Below are 22,385 nucleotides of genomic sequence, written 5' to 3'. Positions count from 1 at the left end.
CCTCTTCTCCTTCAGCCTACTCCACTGTGTCTGGTGTAAATGGACCGCTGGTGATCCTGGATAATGTGAAGGTGAGGCTTTTATTCAACTTTATATGAACATTTCAGTTATCATAAAACTACTGTTCTAATACTGTTTAAATGGATTCATGAGGGTAGGAATGGCAACTCTCCCACTCAACAAATTGAAAATAAGAAGCCATTGTAAATCACTACTATATTATATTATCAAGATATATTTGCAGATTGACTCTTGTTTTAATTATGTTAGTGTCGTTTTCAGGCAGCTTCGCTTCAATATTGTGACTTCCCTGTATGTGTTTCACGTTTCTGCACAATGCTACTGGTTAAAACTGCCTCAGTTCTTTCACTTAAAATTCTATGATACTTAAAATATGAGTATGTTGTCGTGTTCTTGTTCTTACTTTTTACTTTGTATATTTATTTTAACATTTATTTTGAATTTAATAATAGTTCCATGTTTTTTACAAGTGAATTCCTGTTCCAGTGCTTATGTGTTCTGACACTGTACTGAATCTCTGCAATAGTTCCCCAGGTATGCTGAGATCGTTCACCTGACCCTGCCGGATGGCACCAAGAGGAGCGGGCAGGTGCTGGAGGTGATCGGGAGCAAGGCAGTGGTCCAGGTGAGAAACACCCTCCAGATGTGGTGCCTGGTGTTTTTTGAATGAATCCACATCTGGAAATTGTCCACATCAAATGAAACTTTATTTGTTCTGAGGGAAAGAACAACAACAATACATTCTAAATGCATTATATACGAGATAACAGGGTGGATCATAAAATATAAACAGGTCTGTTTTTAAGTTATAATTTGTGTCTCAGAAACATGAAAAATAATGAACAATTATTTCTCTAATTGCTCTTTCAGCTTCATATAATAATGGCTGTTCGGGTTGTACCTTCCATTACTGCGTGACAACATTTGATCAGCCCAGAGAACTCTCTGTTGTTTTGGTTGCTAACATTCCTACAGATACCTTTTTTTAAATGCACTTCTGCTTTTGTTTAATTTGATCCTTAAAAAAAAGTTGACCTGAAAGTGATGTTACAAAATGTTGCTGTACACAAACTGAACCCTAAGGCGAGCTCAGAGAAACGGCACATACATGTGAAAACTGCTCTCTACGTTTAAACCCTGCTCGCTGATCATACACTGAGGGTCAAATTTTCAAGGTAAGTAACAAATAGCAAACACATTTCTCAGTGCAGGAGGTCAGAAAGGATTCAAGGCTCAACTACAGTGACTAACTGAATTGTTCCACATTATCTGAGGTCTAAAGAAAGGAGATTTGACCAAAAAATGAAGAAAAACCATTTGGAACATAAACTAAAAAGGATAGAAATGACAAAAAATATATATCTATATCTATATCTATATAGATATAGATATAGATGTAGATATAGATATATATATTAAAGTATTTTAGTTTAAACGTTTTGTATCTGACCTGTGTGTGTGTGTTCAGGTGTTTGAGGGAACATCAGGTATCGATGCCAAGAAGACGGCCTGTGAGTTCACTGGTGACATCCTGCGCACCCCCGTGTCAGAGGACATGCTCGGTATGATCAACCTGATTTCTCTTTGCATATTTAATCCTTATTCAGCAATATCATTCTAAGACATATAGTAAATAATGTTGTGCTCAGCTGCACAGGACCCTTTCATCCTTCTCTGTTTGCAGCACAAAGATGTTGAGTGTAGTTTAAAGTGTTATGCTGCAGTTCATCCTCAATGTGCTTATTTAAACTTCATTGTACCCATATGTCTGAATATTCTTGAGCGCTCAATCAGTGTGATTATCTCAGTACAGCGCAAGGTTATACGCAAGGAAACCTGCTTTTGTTTCTGAAGCATCATTAATCATTTCCATGAATTTATAATTACTTGTACTTGTTACTTGTAGACTCAACGAGAGCCATCAGAGCCACTCTGTGTTTAGAGTTTGATACAAAGCAGAATAGATCAGATGTGGATGGAAGCGTCATCTAATGGATTTCATTCCATCTGTTTTTCAGTAATTATGTTTGAATTCAGGCCCGACTGATAAACCAAATAGTAGTTATTTATCGAATAAAAGACTATCTACTTGGCTCAAAGAGACTCTTTCTCTTTCAGGGCGTGTGTTCAACGGCTCAGGCAAACCCATCGACCGCGGGCCCACCGTTCTGGCTGAGGACTACCTGGACATCATGGGTACGACCTCCCCTATTCACTCTGTGCTCTGAGCTGAACAGATGTATTGACAAGAAAGCTCATTAGAGAAATGAAATTTCAAAAATGCTGTATAAATAAGCAATTTCACCATAAAGTATTAAATGGGCAAATCACCATTTTCTGATATAGATAATGTAATATAGATTTTAGGTCACTTCCCATGAGAATACGTTTAAAACAAAATCCCTGACTACTTGTGCTGTTAAATGTCTCACATTAAGGCTGAGTCCTATCTGTTTTGGTACACGGCCAAATGTGACACAGACTCATGAAAACTGACAAGTAGGGGAATTTGGCGACACATTTCTGGCTACATCAATAATCCTGTTTACTGAATAATATGCAATGTTTGCCAAACTTGGACCATTTAATTCAGCCAGTGTTTATGTAAAAGTTTCCACATATGGGAACTTTAGCTTCTTTTTTTTAAATAAATCTTCTGAAATATGAATTTGCTAACTGAACTGAAACTCCAGTATCGTAAATCTTCAAACACACAGTTGGGATGTTGCTAGCCATGGTGGAGAAATGTGTCTTATAGTATTTGAATTGTCTGATTTCATCTTTATATTAGAATTTTAGAGTTTCCTACTTATTTCACAGTTGCTCTATACCTGCTCTGTTTTCTGTCTGTCCAAGTTGTAGTTAACAATGATTTATTATAAACATCTTACTAATTGAACTGAAATCTCCTAATCATGAACAGGATTCCTCAGAGTGATTGATGTAAGGTATCTGTTTGTGTGTTTTCCAGGTCAGCCCATCAACCCTCAGTGCCGTATCTACCCCGAGGAGATGATCCAGACCGGCATCTCAGCCATCGATGGCATGAACAGCATCGCCAGAGGACAGAAGATCCCCATCTTTTCTGCTGCTGGGCTGCCCCACAACGAGGTGAGACCACCACACAGGTTGTAGGGATGTAGGAGGTCTGAGGTACTGTGGAGCATGGCCATGGAGAGACTTGTGGATGAGGAGGGGGGTTTTGAAAGTGATCCGGGACTTGATCGGGAGCCAGTGAAGGTGGATGAGGGTGGGGGTGATGTGCTGCCATGTTTTGGTACGGGTGAGAACCCTGGCGGCAGAGTTCTGGAGGTGATTAAGGCGAGTATGAGTGTTTCTGCCACAGAGTCGGAGAGTGAAGGCTGGAGTCTGGAAATGTTTTTGAGATGGTAGAAAGCAGATTTAGTGACCGATTTGATGTGAGCCTGGAAGGAGAGGGTGGTGTCCAGGATGAGAACCAGGTTGCAGACTTCAGGGGACAGAGAGATGTCCAAGTTCCAACATTTTCACAAGAGTGCAACACTGTGAGAAGAGTAATAATGCAATCCATATCTGGACCTGGAGTTACTGTGTGATTCATTTGTTAGCTATTTCTATTCATTCTGTGGATAACTGGCCAGTGTAGCTGTATGTCATTATCGCTCTGCCACTATGAAGTTAAATCACAGGAAAGGTCAAAGTGCAGTTGTATTCAACAGTCTATCTATCCATCATCCAGCAGCCCCCTCTCCACTGACTCTGAGCACGCATTATAGCTGACATCATAACCAGCAGTAACAAAGTAACCCCTCAACTGACTCAATGCATTAATTTGCTCAAATGTAAATACAATGCAACTCACTACAAATGTTTTCCACTTGGAGTGCCAAAATCTAAAGATAAAAGCTTTCAGATCCTTTAGTTTTTAGTTATGTGGCTGTCTCAGTGGAAATGCTTAACAGTGATGACTCAGCTCCTTCACGTGGGTCAGCTGTCTCCAGTGTCACATGGCAACAATTTCACTTCTGCTTCCTTTTTAGGGTTTTCATGCCTTGCAATGGAAATGCATTGCTCAGTTTTACTAAGTATAAGACAGTAGTTTTACAAACTACAATATCATGTTGATTTAAAAGTGTTTCAGGTAAAGTCAGAAGGTCATTGGTAAATGCCGTAGCAAGTGGCTTTATTTAAAGAAGTGAAACATTAACAACACCCAGAAGAAATAACCTGTGTTTATGGGATTTGTGCTTAAAACCAGCTCTCTCTGCCTGTATTTCTCTGGCTTTTGCTCCAGCATCTGCTTCCATCTAGGTGATGTACAGTACAAAGCTCTATAGTAGTCCAGCTTAAAGTCAACGAGATCAGGTCATACTTAAAGAAGCAGAGTATGTATTATTTTCAGCTAAATCATTTTTTTGGGGCACAATACACTAGCTTAAGTAGGACAGCTTTGGAAAACCTTTCAAGGCAAAAAAACAACAAATAAACAATGGCCAAATATTGATTGATTCAATCCTCTGAAGCACTCCTTCACAATTGCGCTTTCTTGTGTAATGGACCGTTAGCTGTCCTAGATGCTCTTCAGATAAAGAGGATGTAGAAGTGTTGACCTCTGTATTTCAGTCCTGTACACACCAATGCTCAGTGACAACATGTACTGCTTAGCAATTGTCAGTATGGTATCTCATCTGTGTTTTTGTAGTTGTATTTTTGAGTTCTGGCTGCCACATATAATACACCTTGAACCAGGGTGTGTTTACATACAGCTTTTATTCCAAAATAATGTAGAAATGTCAACATAAACTCTTATAAATGTACGTTTTTTATAGTATATGTGGGATTTTACAGTTTTCTTCTGAGACAAATGTATTATTAAAATGTAGGGAAGCAAGCATTTGTCCAGAAGTTTATCTATAACATTAGCCATTTTTGCTTGCTATTATAATAAGTATAAAAGCTTTCCATCGAAAATGTAAAAAAGCATGCAGAAAGTGAGATTTTGTGACATTATTATTGAGGTTTTGGGACCTGAAGTTTTACATTTCTTTAGTCTTATTTTATGCCATTCTCATCCTTATAAAAGGCGGAAACACAACGGAGATAGTGTTGAAGTGTAACAATGCTTGACTTGAAATCATTTGATAGTAAAAATGTTCTGGGCAGATCTGTCATAGCATCCGTTTCCTCTTTTGGTCTAGTTTCCAGCATAGTGAACCTGGAAATGTTGAGTACCCCAAAGTTTTATATTAGTAGAAATGACAATAGAAATGTGTAGTAGCGGTCCACAGCACATAGAAACTGCCGGATGCTAACTTGCATATGTCGGGCAATTTACACAATTAGCATAAGTTTAGTTAATTAGCATTAATGGCATTTTAGCCTATGTAAGCAATTGTGAAAGAAGGACTTGGCCACATTGGACAATTTGAGTGGTGGGTTATTGAGGATGTTGAATCCATTTCTGAAATGTTCAGGATAAAAAATGGTGGTTTTACCTATAAAGGCGTATGTGTACTAGCCTGGCGCCGCCCTCCTACGTACTTTTGCTCAATTTTGATTTCCCTTCAGTACTCTGTCTGGGTTTTCGGTATATTCGCAGATTTTCCTCCAGCCAATCTTTACGTGTCCAATCAGTGAACGGAGGGACTGGCTGAGAATGATGACATTCTTGTGCGCGAATTTGAGTTGTAGTTAAGCAATGGCAAGATGCGAGCGAAGCCATTCGGTCCGGTGTGGCAATGCTGCCGCACATGACATGCATCACGACCAAGCGTTAGCGATTGGTTATGGCAGATCCAATAGTTTTAAACTTCAACAGAGTACCTGCCTTCAAGTAAAACACATTTGTCAAAGGGGAGTGCCCAGACTCTCTGTTCAAATTGAATGTAGTTTGAGAGTCTGGCAGGACCAGGCTATATGTGTACTCCCCGTGGACAGATCTTTGACTATCATTAGTAGTGTTGCGTCCATTGGATAGAACAGAAGAGAGCACTAGATTAAAAATGTTCTCTAGTGTGGACAATTTTTTTTCCAATAAATAATCAATCTGTCCAATCCAATTGATCCATCCCATACATTTTCCAAATTGAGCCGAAATGAGTCAAAACCATCTTATCTGGTCTACATATTTTTGATCCTGAATGTCAGAAATGGATTCAGCATCCTCAATAACTCCCAAAACAATTCAAAAATTGTCCAAATGGGCCAAAACATTTTAGCTATACTGGTAATGAATGGTAATTAATGCAACTTATGCTAACTGTGCAAATGACCCAATGTATGCAAGGAAGCAGCCGACAGTTCCTATGTGCTGTGGACCCCTACATTTGATATCAATCAACTTTTGGGGTACTCAACATTTCGTGCTTCACAATAGGACTCCATGAGCTGGCAGCCAGACTATAACAAGTGTTTGTGTTATGAGCATAACAGCCGTCAATCCCACTTTCATTTTGAGACCCAAAGTTTCCCACTGCGGGGTCGGCCGTGTGTTGTCCCACTAATGATGAGCCGCTTGTCGTGCCATGGGGATGGTGTGAAAACTTGTCTCATTGTTTCATTAAGCACGTGTTAGAGAGGTCATGCATGTACTGCTCTCCTCTATGGGCCAGGTGCTGGACTCAGGGTGCATGAAGAGGTCAGGCAGATCAACCCCGCAGCCATGACTTCATGTGATGAGCGTGAAATTCCTCTTTCATTCCACAAATTCATCAAGTATAGCGCCAGGTCTTCACTCCAGTTATTAGTTTCACTAAATAAGGGGGTTGTAGTCAGAGGTGTCAGAAGTACCTGACTTTAGTAAAAGTACCAGAGTGTAGGAATACTCTGTCACAGTTAAGTCCTGCATTCTAAATGTTCCTCCAGTGAAAGTAGAAAGTACTCTCCTCTAAATGTACTTAAAGTAGCGACAGTAAAAGTAGTCATTGTTTGATTGGTCCATTTCAGAATAATATCTCTGATATGTTTTATAATTATTGATCATTAAAGTGTTCTCAGAGCTGGTAAAGGTGCAGCTAGTTTGAATGACTCTGTATACTGCAGGGTAGCTGCTGAGTTTACTCCAGGTGAGCTAAAGTCTGATTTAAGGGCTGATTATATTTCACATCATTAATCCAAATCTGTAAAGTAACTAAAGGTGTTAAATAACTGTAGTGGAGTAAAAGTACACCATTGACCTCTGAACTGTATTGGGGTAGAAGTACTAAGTACTTTAAATATTATTTAGGTACAGTACTTGAGTAAATCTGCTCAGTGGTTTGTTATTTATTGAATTCTTGAAGCATGCAGTTATCATCTACAAGTAAGTGTTGTAATAGTAAACTGACTCTGAGCCCATTGGTTGTTGATGAAGATGATGTATTCTTAAAATAAAAGGAAGCTATGCAAAGCAAGAAGGCAAACGTAATATTCACACTCCCACGCACATGCATGTTGGGTTGACCAACACGTTCCTAAAGTCTGGTCTCTGTCTGTTTCCTCAGATTGCTGCTCAGATCTGTCGTCAGGCCGGCCTGGTGCAGAAGTCCAAGGATGTGATGGACTACAGCTCTGATAACTTTGCCATTGTCTTTGCAGCCATGGGGGTAAGCAGACACACTGCAGCGTTCAGTTGACACTTGTTCAGAACCCCCCCCCCCCCCCTCCAATTTGACTAATCCTCCTTTAAACCCTGGCAGACACCCTGTCCCTTCTCTCCCGCCCTGCTTTCTGTCTTTTATTCACCAGGTGATTTAACCTTTAAGTCCCTCTTGTTACTTCTGCACCTCTGAGCATATCCCCGGCCACGTACACAGGTTACTAATTCAACAGCTCCTTTACCGCTGCCAGCCGCAGTATCAGGTTCTCTGCTCCTCAGCTGCCCCTCACTCTGCTCTAATTCCCTCAATTGTGACAGGTTGACCTCTACCACACACACACTCACACAAACAGATTTGCTTCACTTGCTTAATAATAATCCCCCCTCTACCTCTACTCCACAAGTTTGCATCTCGTTGTGTAGAGTCTGTGTTAACAGGGATTCACACATGGATATACTTACCAAAAAAAAGACAAATTGAAGGACACCGTGTAACCAGCAACTGCATTTATCTGTTCAATGGTAAAAAGAAAAAAAGTCATTTCTCTTAAATCTTACAAGCAAAACAGGTGTAATCTTACTCTAGAGTCAAGACATTTGTTGAGAAGTGTAACTATTCTAAGTATGACTGGCTATTTGAATAAGAGCTTTCCATCAAATGTAAAAAAGGATCCAAAGTTTTGTTAAATAATAAAGATTATATTGAGGTTTTGGTGAACCTTTGATGTCTGTAGTCTTATTTTATGACATGCTGATTCCCCCCAAAAATAATGTGAAAATAGATTTACTTTGTTGTTTTTATTCTTTTTGTATAAATGATATTTATGGTGCTGTTTGTTAAAGTGTAACTTGCAAAAGATTGTCACTAATGACACCTGTGGCATCCCTACGATTAGTGGATAAATAAGAAAGCTCGACAATTTAGCAGCCAGGTCAGCCCAGGGACCCAGGATAAACATAAGTGATTTGAAACCACAGGATCACAATACATGTATAGAAGTTCTTACGATTTGACTGAATTATGAATCCCAAATAGGAATAGCACTTTGACACAAATCATCACCTTCATTCTCTCCATGAACTATTTTACAGCTTCATCCTGAAAGTGGTCAAATCAACACGAGATGTCTTAAAAAGTCTTCTGATTCGTGAAAATGGTTTAAGATCTTTCACTTACTCTGTATCATTAACTTGTATCATTTGTGTGTCAGGTCAACATGGAGACTGCCCGCTTCTTCAAATCTGATTTTGAGGAGAATGGCTCCATGGACAATGTCTGCCTTTTCCTCAACCTGGCCAACGACCCCACGTAAGATCCAATCAGAATTGATCTCAATGAGAAACCTCGTACCAGCCTCTCCCAGTGTTGAGCTTACTAATTGATTCCAAATGATGTTTACACAGTTTATGGCTTGAAATTCTTCAATCTAAATCTTAATTCCTTAAGTTGTTTTGTACAATAGAATAACTGATCTTTATCTGTGACCAATCAGCATCGAGCGTATCATCACCCCTCGCCTGGCGCTCACCTCCGCAGAGTACTTGGCCTATCAGTGTGAGAAGCACGTACTGGTCATCCTCACTGACATGAGCTCCTACGCTGAGGCTCTCAGAGAGGTACGACTCATCTGTCTGTTTACGCTCTTGTATTAATATATTCTGATGCCTCATCTGTACCAGGCAGTGAGTAGATCTGATTTCACTCCTGGATATACGTAGTGTGTTTGATGTAAGCCCTGCTGGAAACTTTCAGGAATGTCCCAGATGTGTTTCAGCACCTGTATGTAGTCACAGCTGAACATGTTTTGTTATGGACCTAAAACTGCATTTAAAGTGCTTCAGTCACTTAACATAGCATGTCAGGCCTTTTTTATATATAGATATAAAAATCTCTTTGGCTATAGAAAAACAATTATAAACCGTTCATGTGATCCATCTCAGACCGTTAAAGCTCATTCCGAACCCCCCGGTCAGACTGACACAACTCTCTTTAGCCTCCGTCAGTAGAAAGGCTCTTTGGCATAAGGAAGGGCTTTTTAAAACTAAATGGAGAAATGTGGGGACACTTGACGGTAAATCTGAATGAATTATACATGATGTCTGCAGAACTATCTCAAAGATTGCATTGTCGTTTCTATATTGATTCTTTTCACTATTTATCTTCCTGTCAAGATATCCCATCAGTTAGTCCGTGTTACATTCTGAGTTCTCTGACCTGGCTTTGGCTCTCAGCTGAAGCCCAATCAAACACCCTTAAATGTAACAAAGTTTCTTTACATATTTCTCGGCTACTTTTCGAAATCCACTTCTTCATATTGGCTTTTATTAGATCCACTGTGCAGTATTTACTTAAATAGAAAATATTCCAAAGCTGTTTGGCCTCTCCAGTTATTCTGCTCTTCCAAAACAGCAAGATCAAATGCCCTAAGTTCAATTTTCAACAATCAAAATGACTGGTGTGTTAACTGCATTCCCACAGAGTCACATTAAAGGCTGTATAATCCTTCCAGAAACTTCACAGAGAACAATAGACAAAGACAAAACGGCATCAGCGATCTGATTGAACTGAATATTGTCTGGTCTCTGTAAACACGGAGTTGGTTAGCACGTTAGCATGAGTACCAACACTCCTCTGCTGAACTGTGGAGAGGAGACCGTGTGTTCTGTTCTCTTAATTAACAAAGCCCAAAACATCCAGAATGATCTTCATGAACAGCAGCTTGTGAACATAACACAGCAGTGTAAATTCTCTGCAGCATTAGCACAAAGGTGATAGACTAACTAACGTCTCGTGCGCTCTGCTGAAAGGGAGGATAATGTGTCCTTCATTCATACCTTCACCTCATTTTTTTTCCCTGTTGGCTTCTAAAGGAAATCCCCCTGCCAAGTCCTCCTCTTGCCTTGTGGCGAGGAGTCAGAATCCCTCCTCTCACTCCTTTGGGTCTCTGTAATAAACCTTTTATGTTGTACAGTTTGCTGTCTCAATGCGCTGGCAGCACAATGCAGGTTTTTAAGCAGTTCATATGCATATGTTCTTTCTCGCATTTGCTCCTCATAACCTTGGCAGATGTACGCAGCAGGAACATTCAGCTAACACTTCTACAGCTTGATGGCTGTTTGAGCAGCTACAAAGACCCAGGAGGACATTATCATTTAAAGGTCTCCTATTATGCTATATTTGAACAATATATTGTATTATATCTATACAAAACAAGTCTCTGAAGTGTTTTGCTCAAAATACCAAACAGATCCCCTATTGTAGCATGCCTCATCCCCCTGTATTTCAGCCCTGTTCCTGAAGAGCTGAATCTGTGACTGTAGCTTTAAATTTGAGCTGAGCTGAAGCTGGCCACGCCCCTGTGGAGCGTCATGCTGCTTTCTGTGAAGACAGAAGTTTCTAACAGAGATCGTCAGCTAAACGCTGCCGTGATTAAACCCCATATTATGTTCCAAAACACATCCAGCATTATTTGTGAAACACTTCTCAGTGTTTACCACTACAACAGAGACATTATGTATTATATAAACAACAACAACTCTAAGTCCCTCCTGCAGACATCCTGCTGAACACACAGACACACAGAGGTGCTGCGGAGGGGATTCAGCTTGTGACTGTATATGGGGGACGGTAGGTTGGGACGTGTCACGTGGGCGGGACGTTGCCAGGAGTTTAATGTAAAACCAGCCCATATTTTCATTATTGTGTCATAAGGAAAGCTTTGAGAGATGTGGGTAAGGAGGAAGAGAGAGAGGGTTGTATTTTCTGACACTTTGTGAGTCTCCTTACACACCGGGACATATATTTATGTAGAAAAGACAGCAAAAAGTGCATTTTGCATAAGTGGGGACCTTTTAACAGAAGGCAGCTGCAAGGTCATGAAGAGAACAGTGACACACAGTATTAAACAGTATTTTTCACAACACTTTCCCTCGTTCCTGATCTCAATTAACTTTGGGAACAAGGAGTTACTTCGGTCATTTTTGTAGAAGGCCTGAAAACGGAAGGAATCTTTGCAACCAGCTGCTTCCTCTTGTGAAACATACTGAAGGAGTTAGCATCACTTGACTCCGACAGTAAATGCGTTTAGTTTATTAAGTATTTGGTAAGATTATGTTTAACTTTAGACTTAAAAATTAAATATCTATTTTAATGATTGGAAATGATGTAACTTCCCCCTTTTTACTGCTGGTATACCCTATAGGTCTGCTAGGAACAGCAAGACCTTTTTTTTCCTATAAACCAAAGTTTAATGTGGAAATGCAAGATGTTCCTTTTAGTGAATAATTCTTATAGATCTGACCAAAGTGTCTATTCTATTATGACAGCCATACAGTTAACAGGGATTGGTGGAGTATTTACCATTTCAAGATCCGCTTTAAATAGTGTATACTTTATTTGAGACAACAAAATAAATCTTGGTTTACTGGCAGCCATCATTTTGGGTTTCTGGAAACAGCTGTTCATTGCTGTTTTCATTACCCATGATGGGTTCGCTGACTCACCTGGACTCTGTAGATACGCCTACTGCAGTCACCTCACAGTTGCAAACTAAGTGGTGACCAGGGTGCAGCATTTAGCTGCTAGAGAGCCAGATATTCTCCTGAGGAGTTGAAGCAGAGCTAAAAGGGTGAATCTTGAAAAATCTTTCATCATACGGACACAAACTTCACTTCAAATCAACCATAGTGTTGCTCTGAGTCTGCTGATTTTCTAGAGGGACAATAGTTGTGTTGCCACAGTACATAAGCTGATCATTACTCCCCTGTTATTGCCAGCTTGTTCTTCTGTTTTCAAGTAGTGACAGAGGAGTTAGGAGGCTGTGGCTCCAATCAATATCACAAAACACGTTTGTCTCAGTGGGCTTTACAGATTAAAAATAAACATTGTAAATGATGGAGTTACAGCAAAATGATAAGACAAGATAGTGTGTGTAATGCAAATAAAATAAGACAACAACGAAAGACAATAAAAATACATAAAACATTTAAATTATTCAAATTATGTACCAATAAAATAAAATGAATACCATAAAATGCCAGCTCTAACCAAAGGCTATGTTAAAAATGAAGGAATTCTAAGCACTCTTAAAAGTTTGGACACTCTCTTCCGCTCTGATTTAAAACAGGAAGTTGGTTCCAGAGCAAAGGAGCTTGTTAGCTGAACGCTCTGACTCCTGATCTTGTTTTGCGGACTCTGGGTTCCACTAACAGACCTGCACCCTGGGAGCGCAGTGTTCTAGCGGGGCAAAAGTGCCTGACCATTTAGCGCTTTGTAAGTTAAAAGAAGTATTTTAAAATCAATTCTGTGCTTTACCGGTAGCCAGTGTAGAGCTGCTGAAAGTGAGTTCTCAGTGAGTGTGCTGTTCTTTGGATCAGGAGAGCATTGGTTCCATGCAGTCGGCATGTGGTCGTGTCCCTGGGCGAGACAGTTCTCCCCAAACTGCTCCTGTGGGGATTGCCCACACTACTGAATGTGTGTAAGTCGCTTTGGATAAAAGTGTCTAATAAGTGACATAAATAAATGAATTAATGCAGCTCTGAAACGTTCTCAACTTGATTTGAAATGAAAAGGTACATGCAACAGTGTTCCCTCAGCTTTTGTTCTTGCAGCTCTCACTCACCACCCACTCCCCCCCCCCCTTCAGGTCTCTGCTGCCCGAGAGGAAGTGCCCGGCCGTAGAGGTTTCCCCGGCTACATGTACACTGATCTGGCTACCATCTACGAGCGCGCCGGCCGGGTGGAGGGCAGAAACGGCTCGATCACCCAGATCCCTATTCTGACCATGCCCAATGACGGTGAGAGCAGAAGAGCTTCCTGACTTGATCACAGCTGTCAGCCTTGTAGATGACGTAGATATTAGTTATGTTGCATGAGTTCAGAGCAGTGTTAATTTTTCAGCATGGTCGTGCAGGTTTTACTTTTATATTGTCTGCCCCCTACATCTCTTGGCAAGTCATTGATTGAATGACTGTAGTAGGCATCTCAAATGGACTGAGGCGACATTTTTGATGCCTGCAGTTACCACGGCAACACGTATGAAGAGCCTACTTTTATCTAGTTGAACAGGAGTCCCCCATTACAGCATCACAGGGAGGTGATTGTGTCGGCTTTTACTAAACAGTGCTGCGGTTTCCAAGAGCTCTCGGCTCTTGATTCAGAGTGAAGGTGTTTTTAAAAGGGAAGCTGACGGACTTTCTGTCTATTTCTGTCCCATGTGTGTCACATTATTTTATTTCTGCAAATCAGTGAATGATTTGAATTGTGTCTCAACAGAAGGTTGTGAATGTAAACTTAACTGAGGCTTTATAAGATGTGTTGACAGTGATGCACAGCTATATGGGGTACATGTTGTGATTTAATACATTTGTTTGCCTCTAACAGATATCACCCATCCTATTCCTGATCTGACGGGATACATCACAGAGGGGCAGGTGTACGTTGACAGGCAGCTGCACAACAGACAGGTACTCATCAGCTCTTTGTTAAACTGTCTCTTTAAAACAACATCCATCTCCATCCCGGGTTAGATGCTTTCTGTGTTAGTTTCTGTTCAGTATGCCCATGACGTACTGCTGTTTTTCCTGTAAATGTACATATAAACATGGAGTGATTACTAGTCACCACCTATAGTGGGGTCAGGGGAGATCCAATGTTTTGGGACTTGAGCATCAACTAATGCAACACCAATTCCATTGTTCGTCATTTTGAAAACCTTTTGATAAAGCAAACGTGCGTATAAGAATGGATAGAGGTCCATTGTCAAGGAATTAATAAACATTCTGAGCTTTTTAATGTCAAGATATTTTGATTATACAACCCAAAGCAAGATGATGCTAATACTAATATCTTCCCCAATGCTTTGTTATTCGTCAATTAATGGACAGCTGTGCTCTTCAGTTTTGGAACAGAATCCGTAATGCTTCAGAGTTATAAACAGGAAGAATAAAGTTGCCAAGGAGTCAGTCATTTAGCTGTGGGCTACAACTTGAGAAATGTTTCTTTGACACATTTTGCATTAACAATACATCTTATCACAAAATCTCCCTACGTCTTTCAGATCTACCCACCCATCAATGTGTTACCCTCACTGTCCCGTCTGATGAAGTCAGCTATCGGGGAGGGGATGACCAGGAAGGACCACGCTGACGTCTCAAACCAGCTGGTAACACCTCTCATCTGTACATAAATAATGCATCCTGTTACTTTGAGGTTTTTTCCCTTTTGAACAGAAATCAGATTTAAACTAAAAGCCGATGATAATATATGGAGGAGAAAATGTTGTTTAACAAGAATCCTTTTTTCTCCATCGTTTGAAATGATTTTCATTCTAAATAAATGTTTCTCTCTGTCTACAGTACGCCTGTTATGCCATTGGTAAGGATGTCCAGGCCATGAAGGCCGTGGTGGGAGAAGAGGCCCTCACCTCTGATGATCTGCTCTACCTGGAGTTCCTGCAGAAGTTTGAAAAGAACTTCATTGCTCAGGGTAAGAACAAGCTTAAGGAACCACTTTCATATTTTCAACCTCACTTCCATGTCTGAGTTACAGATGTAGTTCATCTACATAAATTATAATATTGAATACAAAGAGGGTTAGCTCGTTACAAAAGCCGCACTCACTCACTTGCTGTATATAAGCTGATACAGAAAATGAATCGCCAACCATTTCTCTAGTTAGTAAATCGTTCTAGGTGTAATTCAAGTCAAAATATTGAATACTTTCGGTTCCCGCTTCTCATTTTTGAGAGTTTTTGTCATTTTGTTCTTTCAGATTTTTTTTTCTTTTTTTTCTGTTGTTCAGACAATTTGTATAATTTGTATCAAAAACACATTTGGCTTGAGGCAGACTTTACAGGTCAGAGAGTCAAGGCGGGAGATATGTGCGGGTCGGGCTTTTTTTATACCAGCATCCACCTAGCCTCATAACGAGAGCAAATCCACATCGCCAAACCTGCGAAATATGCGCATTTTTTTTAATAAACCCGACCAGTAAATATACATTGTCTCCATCCCAATTCACTACAGGGTAAAGGGAAAAACCAAAAGGCAGAGAGCAGGGCAGCTAGGCCACAGTTAACAAAAGGACTATGGTTTCAAGAAGCGCATCTAGTCCACCCAAGCCCCCGGAAAATTCCTTCTCTTTAATAGTCAGCCTTTACTCAAAATGAGTTTGCACTTCACTACATTTCTAACACGTTCTCTATTCAACATTTATAAACCTTCAAGAAATGTTGGAAACATTTCTTATTCAACTAAACAGAAAGTACAACTGAGGAAAACATTGGAAAGTAATATTTTACTGGATGACGGTGCTGGTCACATGATCGCCAAAGTTATTAAAATTCTTCCTGAGGAACGTGAAGGTCTGAACCAAGACATTCTATTTTCAGATTCCCCCTAATGTTGACAGTTTCTGAGGAGCTGTTGCTACACCAATACTAACCTGACCATGACAAAGGAAGAGAAAAGAAAAAAGTTTTAAAAATCTCATACAAAAGTCCTTGATAAGGAGCTGTTGATGTCATGCCACAAACAATTTGAGAGCTTGCTGTGGTCACAATAAAAGCTCTTGGTATGTTGCCCTTGAAAAACTAATTGAATTATGGTGTTATGATTTCTCAGTATTTTGTGTGATGAACTGCACAGCACATGTTTCTATTTTTGAGGATTCAACAAAAGTAAACAAAAAATTACCCATAGTGCCCTTGTATCAGACAGTATTTTAACCACTTGTAGGCCGTACCCGGACTCTTCTCAGGGGTTTTGGCGAATGAAGGACAGTCTTTAAAGTTGCAATCTTTGTTATAAACAAAGTTTTAATACAATATTTGTAATATGAAAGCAGTCACTTGACTCGAGGGTTGACATGTAAAGTTTTTCCTGCAGTCATTTTCCATCTCCTTCTCAATTTCAACATTGTCTATTTAGAAGATTTGACACACCACACAAAATAAAACCCCTTCCTCCCTGCCTCCTCTGCCCCCCTGTCCCTCCAACTCCCAGCTTGTCAGTTTGTTGTGTGTCTGGACTTTATCTGCGTAGAGTTTTGTAAACACGGTTACCGCAGGCCAGCTTTTGATTCGTCACTCAGGTCACTTTAACTAAATGTGGGGGGAGTTTGGTCTCGCTCTCTTTCTCTGCCAGCGCTGTACTGCCGGCTGTGGTTCATCTTTATTGTCAATCTTTCAGTTTGTCTGTAAAGACAGAAAGATCAAAATACTGTTTCCCACAAATGATGATCTGACAAGCTTTTTAGCCTGTTTTACCTCATTCTTTTGGCCCCTTACTTCCCTCACTTCCAGCCGCAGGCAGCTGTTTTTATTGCTTAAATAAATTATCTGTGCACTTCCTGCTCAACACTTGTCAGAAAGTGGGAAATTGAACCTCATATAGTGGTGGAGACCAGACTAGAGCAACCATTAGAGCAAATATTAGACTTAACTTCATCATTAGGAAAAAGATATTGCTCCAATGTTGCTCTGTGTCTGCTGCTTATAGAAAAGAGCTCAGAATACCACATTTGTTATGTGATACAATTCTAATACTGCATCTTTAACAGTAAAAGTGTTGATATCTCTTTCCTCACGCCCAATTTCCAGGAACATTTTAGCTGGATGTGATGTACAGTAGAGACTGTGTATTAGCCAGCCGCAGTAGATTGTGTTTGGATGCTAACCACCAGCGTTGTGATCTCTTCCTTAGGCCCGTACGACAACAGGACCGTGTACGAGACCCTGGACATCGGCTGGCAGCTGCTGCGAATCTTCCCCAAGGAGATGCTCAAGAGGATTCCTCAGAGCACCCTGGCTGAGTTTTACCCCAGGGAGTCTGCGGCCCGTCACTGAGGCACAGCGAAGGGGTCCCTGTTCCCCCCCCCCCCCCCCCCCCTCTCCCTCTGTTCATATGTTTCTTCTCACCCTACAGCCCAAACCTCACCTCCCGTTCTCCACTGTTGTTATCACCTCCAGTTTATCTTCTTCTTTATCAACTCACCCCCACTTCCCTACCCTGAGGGTACCCAGGGTAATATTACCCCCCTTCTGTAGATGTTCTGTAGTGTAAGTGTCCAGAAGTGGTGTATGGAGTGTCTGTGGCTGTGATGTCTACCCCATTGATTGCAAAAACGTGAACATATCCTTAAAATCATAGATGAGTTCTTATTTATTGGGGTGTGGTCCTGCTGCACCCTCTCTTCCTTTTTTCTTTTTTAAAATAAATGCTATGTCCAACATCTGCCATTTAAAGCAAGAGTTTTCCAACTGAAGGAAGGTGTCTGAGCAGTGTGTATCAGTAGGTGAACTCATACAGTTGGGTCTCAGTGAGACTGCCAGAGATGATGATTCAAGGCTGCAAGCATCACAAACTGAAATGATAAATGGCATCATATTAGTATTTACCTGAGGGTGGATTTGTAGTGGACTACTTATTTTCACCACGCCCTTGTAGCGGCCTCAAAAAAGCATAAACTCAGATTTTGAATATGCGGAGAGCCTCCATAGTGACCAGACAAACGATATGAGATGTTAACTGCGTGTTGCCCCGACCCGGTCTTCCCTCTTGCTCCCTCTACCTACTCTGGAAGGAATACAGTGGATGTTTACAATTTTTTTCCTGTGTTTTGTTTGATTTGTGTTACAAATACAAGTATATGAAAATGATATTAAACATTCCCATCTGTCTGAAAAACGAATGCTTTGTTGTGCAAAAATAATGGTTTTGTGAGGTAATGTGACTATGAATAAATTAAATTATGAGTATGCTGTCTCATCTCTTAATTGTATCATTTAACACCTTCTTAAACATGGGTTAGAGGACAGACACACAACCTTATTAACCACACAGTAATGATACAGGTTCCTCTCACACATGTAACACACCTTTACAGTCTTAACATCCATGTTTAAAATGCTTCATTTTATACAACTGTAATATACATATGACTACATAGTGATTAAATCGTGCTTTATTTCTTTCTTCCTCTTAACCACATTTATCTAAAAAAAAAATAACTTAAGCTTTAAATGATGTTAGTGTGTTCTTTATTGCCTTTTCCAAAAGTCAACACAATAAATGATAAAAACACAACTATCTAATCAATGATTTACAATGCTCATTCCTGTACTCTTATTTTTCTCATGTGCTTAACCTGATGTTTTTGTAAATGTACAATAAGAAGCATGTTTTATAAAGTATACTTATCAGTTAGTTTAATAAAATGTTGCACATAGCTTTACAAAACAAACTTGGGATAATTGTATTTCTTTCTCTTGTACTAAAGTATGTACAAAGGTCACAGGGTGATCAGGGCTCGTGCATGTGTCCTGACTTTGGTCTATACTGTATGTGTGTAGCTCGCGCGAGGGAGTCTACCTTACAGGTGTGTCCCGAGGAAGCACTTCCTGTTGGACTTTGGTTACTGAATTCCTCGCTATGGCTGCTGAAGAGCTGGATAAAATTAATGTTATTACACATTTGTCAAACGAAGGTGAGTTAGTTTACCACCGTCACATGCTAACACCTTTTCATTTACTGTAGGCCTATCGTGTGTGGTTAACATGCTAACACCTTTACATGTACTGTATAGTGTGTGGTTAACATGCTAACACCTTTACATGTACTGTATAGTGTGTGGTTAACATGCTAACACCTTTACATTTACTGTATAGTGTGGTTAACATGCTAACACCTTTACATTTACTGTATAGTGTGTTGTTAACATGCTCACACCTTTACAGTAGGCTATGTGATTAACACATACAGTAAGCAGTCACTGCTCTATGTGGGACAAAACCCCGCTGTAAAGAAATGTTAAATGTTCAGAGATTCAGCGTTAGTTAGATTCGGGGTCAGGTGCTTGTGGGAGGACCGCCCAGCGGGACGACCGTTGGGAGCGGAATCAGAATGAAGGAGCATCTCGTGGTTCATGTCTCACAGATTTTCAACAGTGTTCGTTTTCATGTTCAAATCTATGGCAGAAGTATTTTACTCCTTCTTATCCCCAGGCAGGGCTGGGTTTAACTGTCAGTGGTCCCGAGGGCAAACTTGAACCGCCCTTTCTTCTCTCTCCCTGGAATGAATATGATATGGCCTCTGGTTTGCTGTGTGATCATTTTATTAATTATAAGTGAATGAAATGTGGTGCAGCCTGCTCTGGTCACTTTGTGTGGAGTCTGCAGGTTCCCCCGGCTCAATGTGGGTCCCCCCTTCTCTTCCTCACACAGTCCAGGCATGCAATTTAGGAAAAGTAGGTTAATTGGTGACTGAATTGACTGTGGATGTTTGTATTCACTATGAACCTTAAACAACACATACAATTTGTGCCAGGAAAAGCAACCATTATTTTGTTTCAGATGATAATAGGGTTTCACCTAACAAGTTATTTTCATTGTTACATTTTCACATTGGCCTTTGTGTCTCCTTGATGTGTGTGATGTGAAGGTAGGTTATTTTGTGTGTTGCTTTTGGGACTCTTTGTTGCCTGTGTTCTGTTTTTATGTTAACTTTAACTTCTGTCACAGGTTTTTATTGTCTTCATATTTCTGTGGTCTTATTTTTAACTTTTTTTTTGCAAAGCAATTTATGAATTTTATTTCTGTGAAAGGTGCTATTCTAAATACAAGTATTATTATTATTGATTAATCTGATTCATTTTCCCAAGAATAAATGTTGCAGTCAACGGCTGCATGATTTGCGCTTTAACCATGAAGGCAGTAGTATTTATATCCTTTCTATACTGAAAGTAGTTTAACTCCTGCTAAATAAGAATCACCAGAAAAATGTGTTAAATTGGAAAAGTAAGAGTAGTATTTTTGCTGACAGAATGGCCCTTGTCAGTACGACAGAAGTAAAAGTTTAACATTCTTTCTCATTTCACCTGTAGTTGGAATATTTCTGCAACAGCAGAGGATAAAAGTGATTGAACATAAGTGAAAAGAAGCATCGAGACAGAAATAAAAAAGATCTAAAGTGCATCAGGGCATGAAACCCTGTAAAGATAAATAATGTGTCATTGTTATTATTATTATTATTATTATTATTATTATTATTATTATTATTATTATTGTTATTATTATTATTATTATTATTATTATTATTATTATTATTATTATTGTTATTATTATTATTATTATTATTATTATTATTATTGTTATTATTATTATTATTATTATTATTATTGTTGTTATTATTATTATTGTTATTATTATTATTATTATTATTATTATTGTTATTATTATTATTATTATTATTGTTATTATTATTATTATTATTATTATTATTATTATTGTTATTATTATTATTATTGTTATTATTGTTATTATTATTATTGTTATTATTATTATTATTATTATTATTATTATTGTTATTATTATTATTGTTATTATTATTATTATTATTATTATTATTATGTGATCATATGCGAATTAATGATTTACATTACTCATGCATTAACATGTGAGAAGAATGTCAAAGTCATTGTCTCTCAATGTAGAGCTAGTACTGAAGTGTACTATTTGAGTAAATGTCTTATTTTTCGTGTTGCTCCTGGAACAGTCATTATGTTAAGCTCTTGGACATTTTTTCCCATCATCTTGTGAAGTATTCTGGTTAAATTCTGGTTGTTTAATGATGTTTTCAGTTATTTCTACTCTGGTATAATGAGGAAAAGTGCACCAATTTTCTGATCTGTCTCCGGTATGTTTTGTACTGTACATCCCAAAATGTCAGACTGTTACATTGCCCTCGGTGCAGAGCTTACCTCACTCCAAAAAAAAAACCTAATCCTTAGTCATCTTCCTGTTCTGTGTTTCCTGAATGTATCGAGTAGAGACTGAAGTTGGTTACTGATTAACACGTGTTGTTCAATGGGAACATAACTTCCCCTCTTTGCAGAAGTGTGTTCTAACCTTGGAACAGTAGGCATCATGACTGCTTAACATCAGCAGTGTGTGAAGATCAGGAAAGACCCTTTACCTCAGTTGGTACAGTCTTAGTAACAAATAAAAAGGAAAACAATAGACACATGTATCGTATGTTGGCAGTGATTACCCTGATTATCTGTGACTGCAAATGTTTGACAGAGGGCAGTTCCCCTTACTATTGTAGTTCCACCCAAGGCAAACATTCCATCAGCTAGGGTTTCTAAATTCTACATCCGTGCTATAAGTCACTGAATGAGAAGTTATCACATGACGAAGTCCCCATGTGTTCTCCTATTTTAAACTGCAGGATGTGTGTGTGTGTGTGTGTGTCCTTCACTGGCATTTGCTTTTTCTTGAGTTATTGGTGAACATGGCTTACTGGTGTCCTCTCCTCCCTACAGCCCTGCAGGAGTATGAGGGCCTGCAGAGGAAGCACGAGACAGCCACCTTGGAGGTAAGTGTTAACTCTGGGTGTACATCTGACCATCGCTCTCAGAATAAATGGCATGGTGCAGCAGTACTGCAGGGTCACTACACAGGGATAGTTGAAGAAGTTGGGCCTAGAAGTAGTAGTAGTAGTAGTAGCTTCAGTCATTTCAGGAGCAGCACAGGCAGCAGAAACAGTTACTAACACACTGCAACAAACACAACAGCCTTGATTGTTAGTTCATAAAGATAGTCTCCAGTTCCCTGACATGGACCTTTAGCAGTTGAGTCTGTAAAAAAGGGTAGGGAGTAGTGCTACATTGTTACTACAGTGAGAGGAAGTCAGGTTGTGCTAATGGGCTGTGTCTAACCTGTGTAACAGCAACATGTTTGCAGACCCCCCTAAGATTATACCTTTGTGCTCTGGCTGAACTCCACTTTATTGCTAACTGCTAACATCATTG

At 39.5% G+C, this 22,385-nt stretch overlaps 2 protein-coding genes across 3 annotated transcripts in view; both read left to right on the top strand.

The window, feature by feature from the left end:
- The window catches only part of atp6v1ba (ATPase, H+ transporting, lysosomal, V1 subunit B, member a), a 29,042-nt gene extending 10,709 nt beyond the window's left edge, over positions 1–18,333 (top strand). Inside the window, exons 2-14 of the mRNA XM_063875072.1 lie at positions 16–71; positions 548–646; positions 1,490–1,583; positions 2,140–2,217; positions 2,993–3,132; positions 7,482–7,583; positions 8,788–8,885; positions 9,070–9,193; positions 13,222–13,372; positions 13,959–14,041; positions 14,635–14,739; positions 14,933–15,062; positions 17,279–18,333. Of these exons, the coding sequence (XP_063731142.1) occupies positions 16–71; positions 548–646; positions 1,490–1,583; positions 2,140–2,217; positions 2,993–3,132; positions 7,482–7,583; positions 8,788–8,885; positions 9,070–9,193; positions 13,222–13,372; positions 13,959–14,041; positions 14,635–14,739; positions 14,933–15,062; positions 17,279–17,421 (1,403 nt within the window). The 3' untranslated portion in view covers positions 17,422–18,333. The remainder of the gene's footprint in view (positions 1–15; positions 72–547; positions 647–1,489; positions 1,584–2,139; positions 2,218–2,992; positions 3,133–7,481; positions 7,584–8,787; positions 8,886–9,069; positions 9,194–13,221; positions 13,373–13,958; positions 14,042–14,634; positions 14,740–14,932; positions 15,063–17,278) is intronic.
- Positions 18,334–18,932: 599 nt separating this feature from the next.
- shtn1 (shootin 1) overlaps positions 18,933–22,385 on the top strand; it is a 54,751-nt gene continuing 51,298 nt past the window's right edge. For both annotated transcript variants that reach the window (XM_063875503.1, XM_063875502.1), the window contains exons 1-2: positions 18,933–19,061; positions 21,897–21,949. In XM_063875503.1, the coding sequence (XP_063731573.1) occupies positions 19,007–19,061; positions 21,897–21,949 (108 nt within the window). In that variant the 5' untranslated portion in view covers positions 18,933–19,006. The remainder of the gene's footprint in view (positions 19,062–21,896; positions 21,950–22,385) is intronic.

The sequence above is a fragment of the Eleginops maclovinus genome, chromosome 22, assembly GCF_036324505.1.
Source record: "Eleginops maclovinus isolate JMC-PN-2008 ecotype Puerto Natales chromosome 22, JC_Emac_rtc_rv5, whole genome shotgun sequence".
Taxonomy (NCBI): Eukaryota; Metazoa; Chordata; class Actinopteri; order Perciformes; family Eleginopidae; genus Eleginops; species Eleginops maclovinus.
This window is presented reverse-complemented; position numbering and strand designations above follow the sequence as displayed.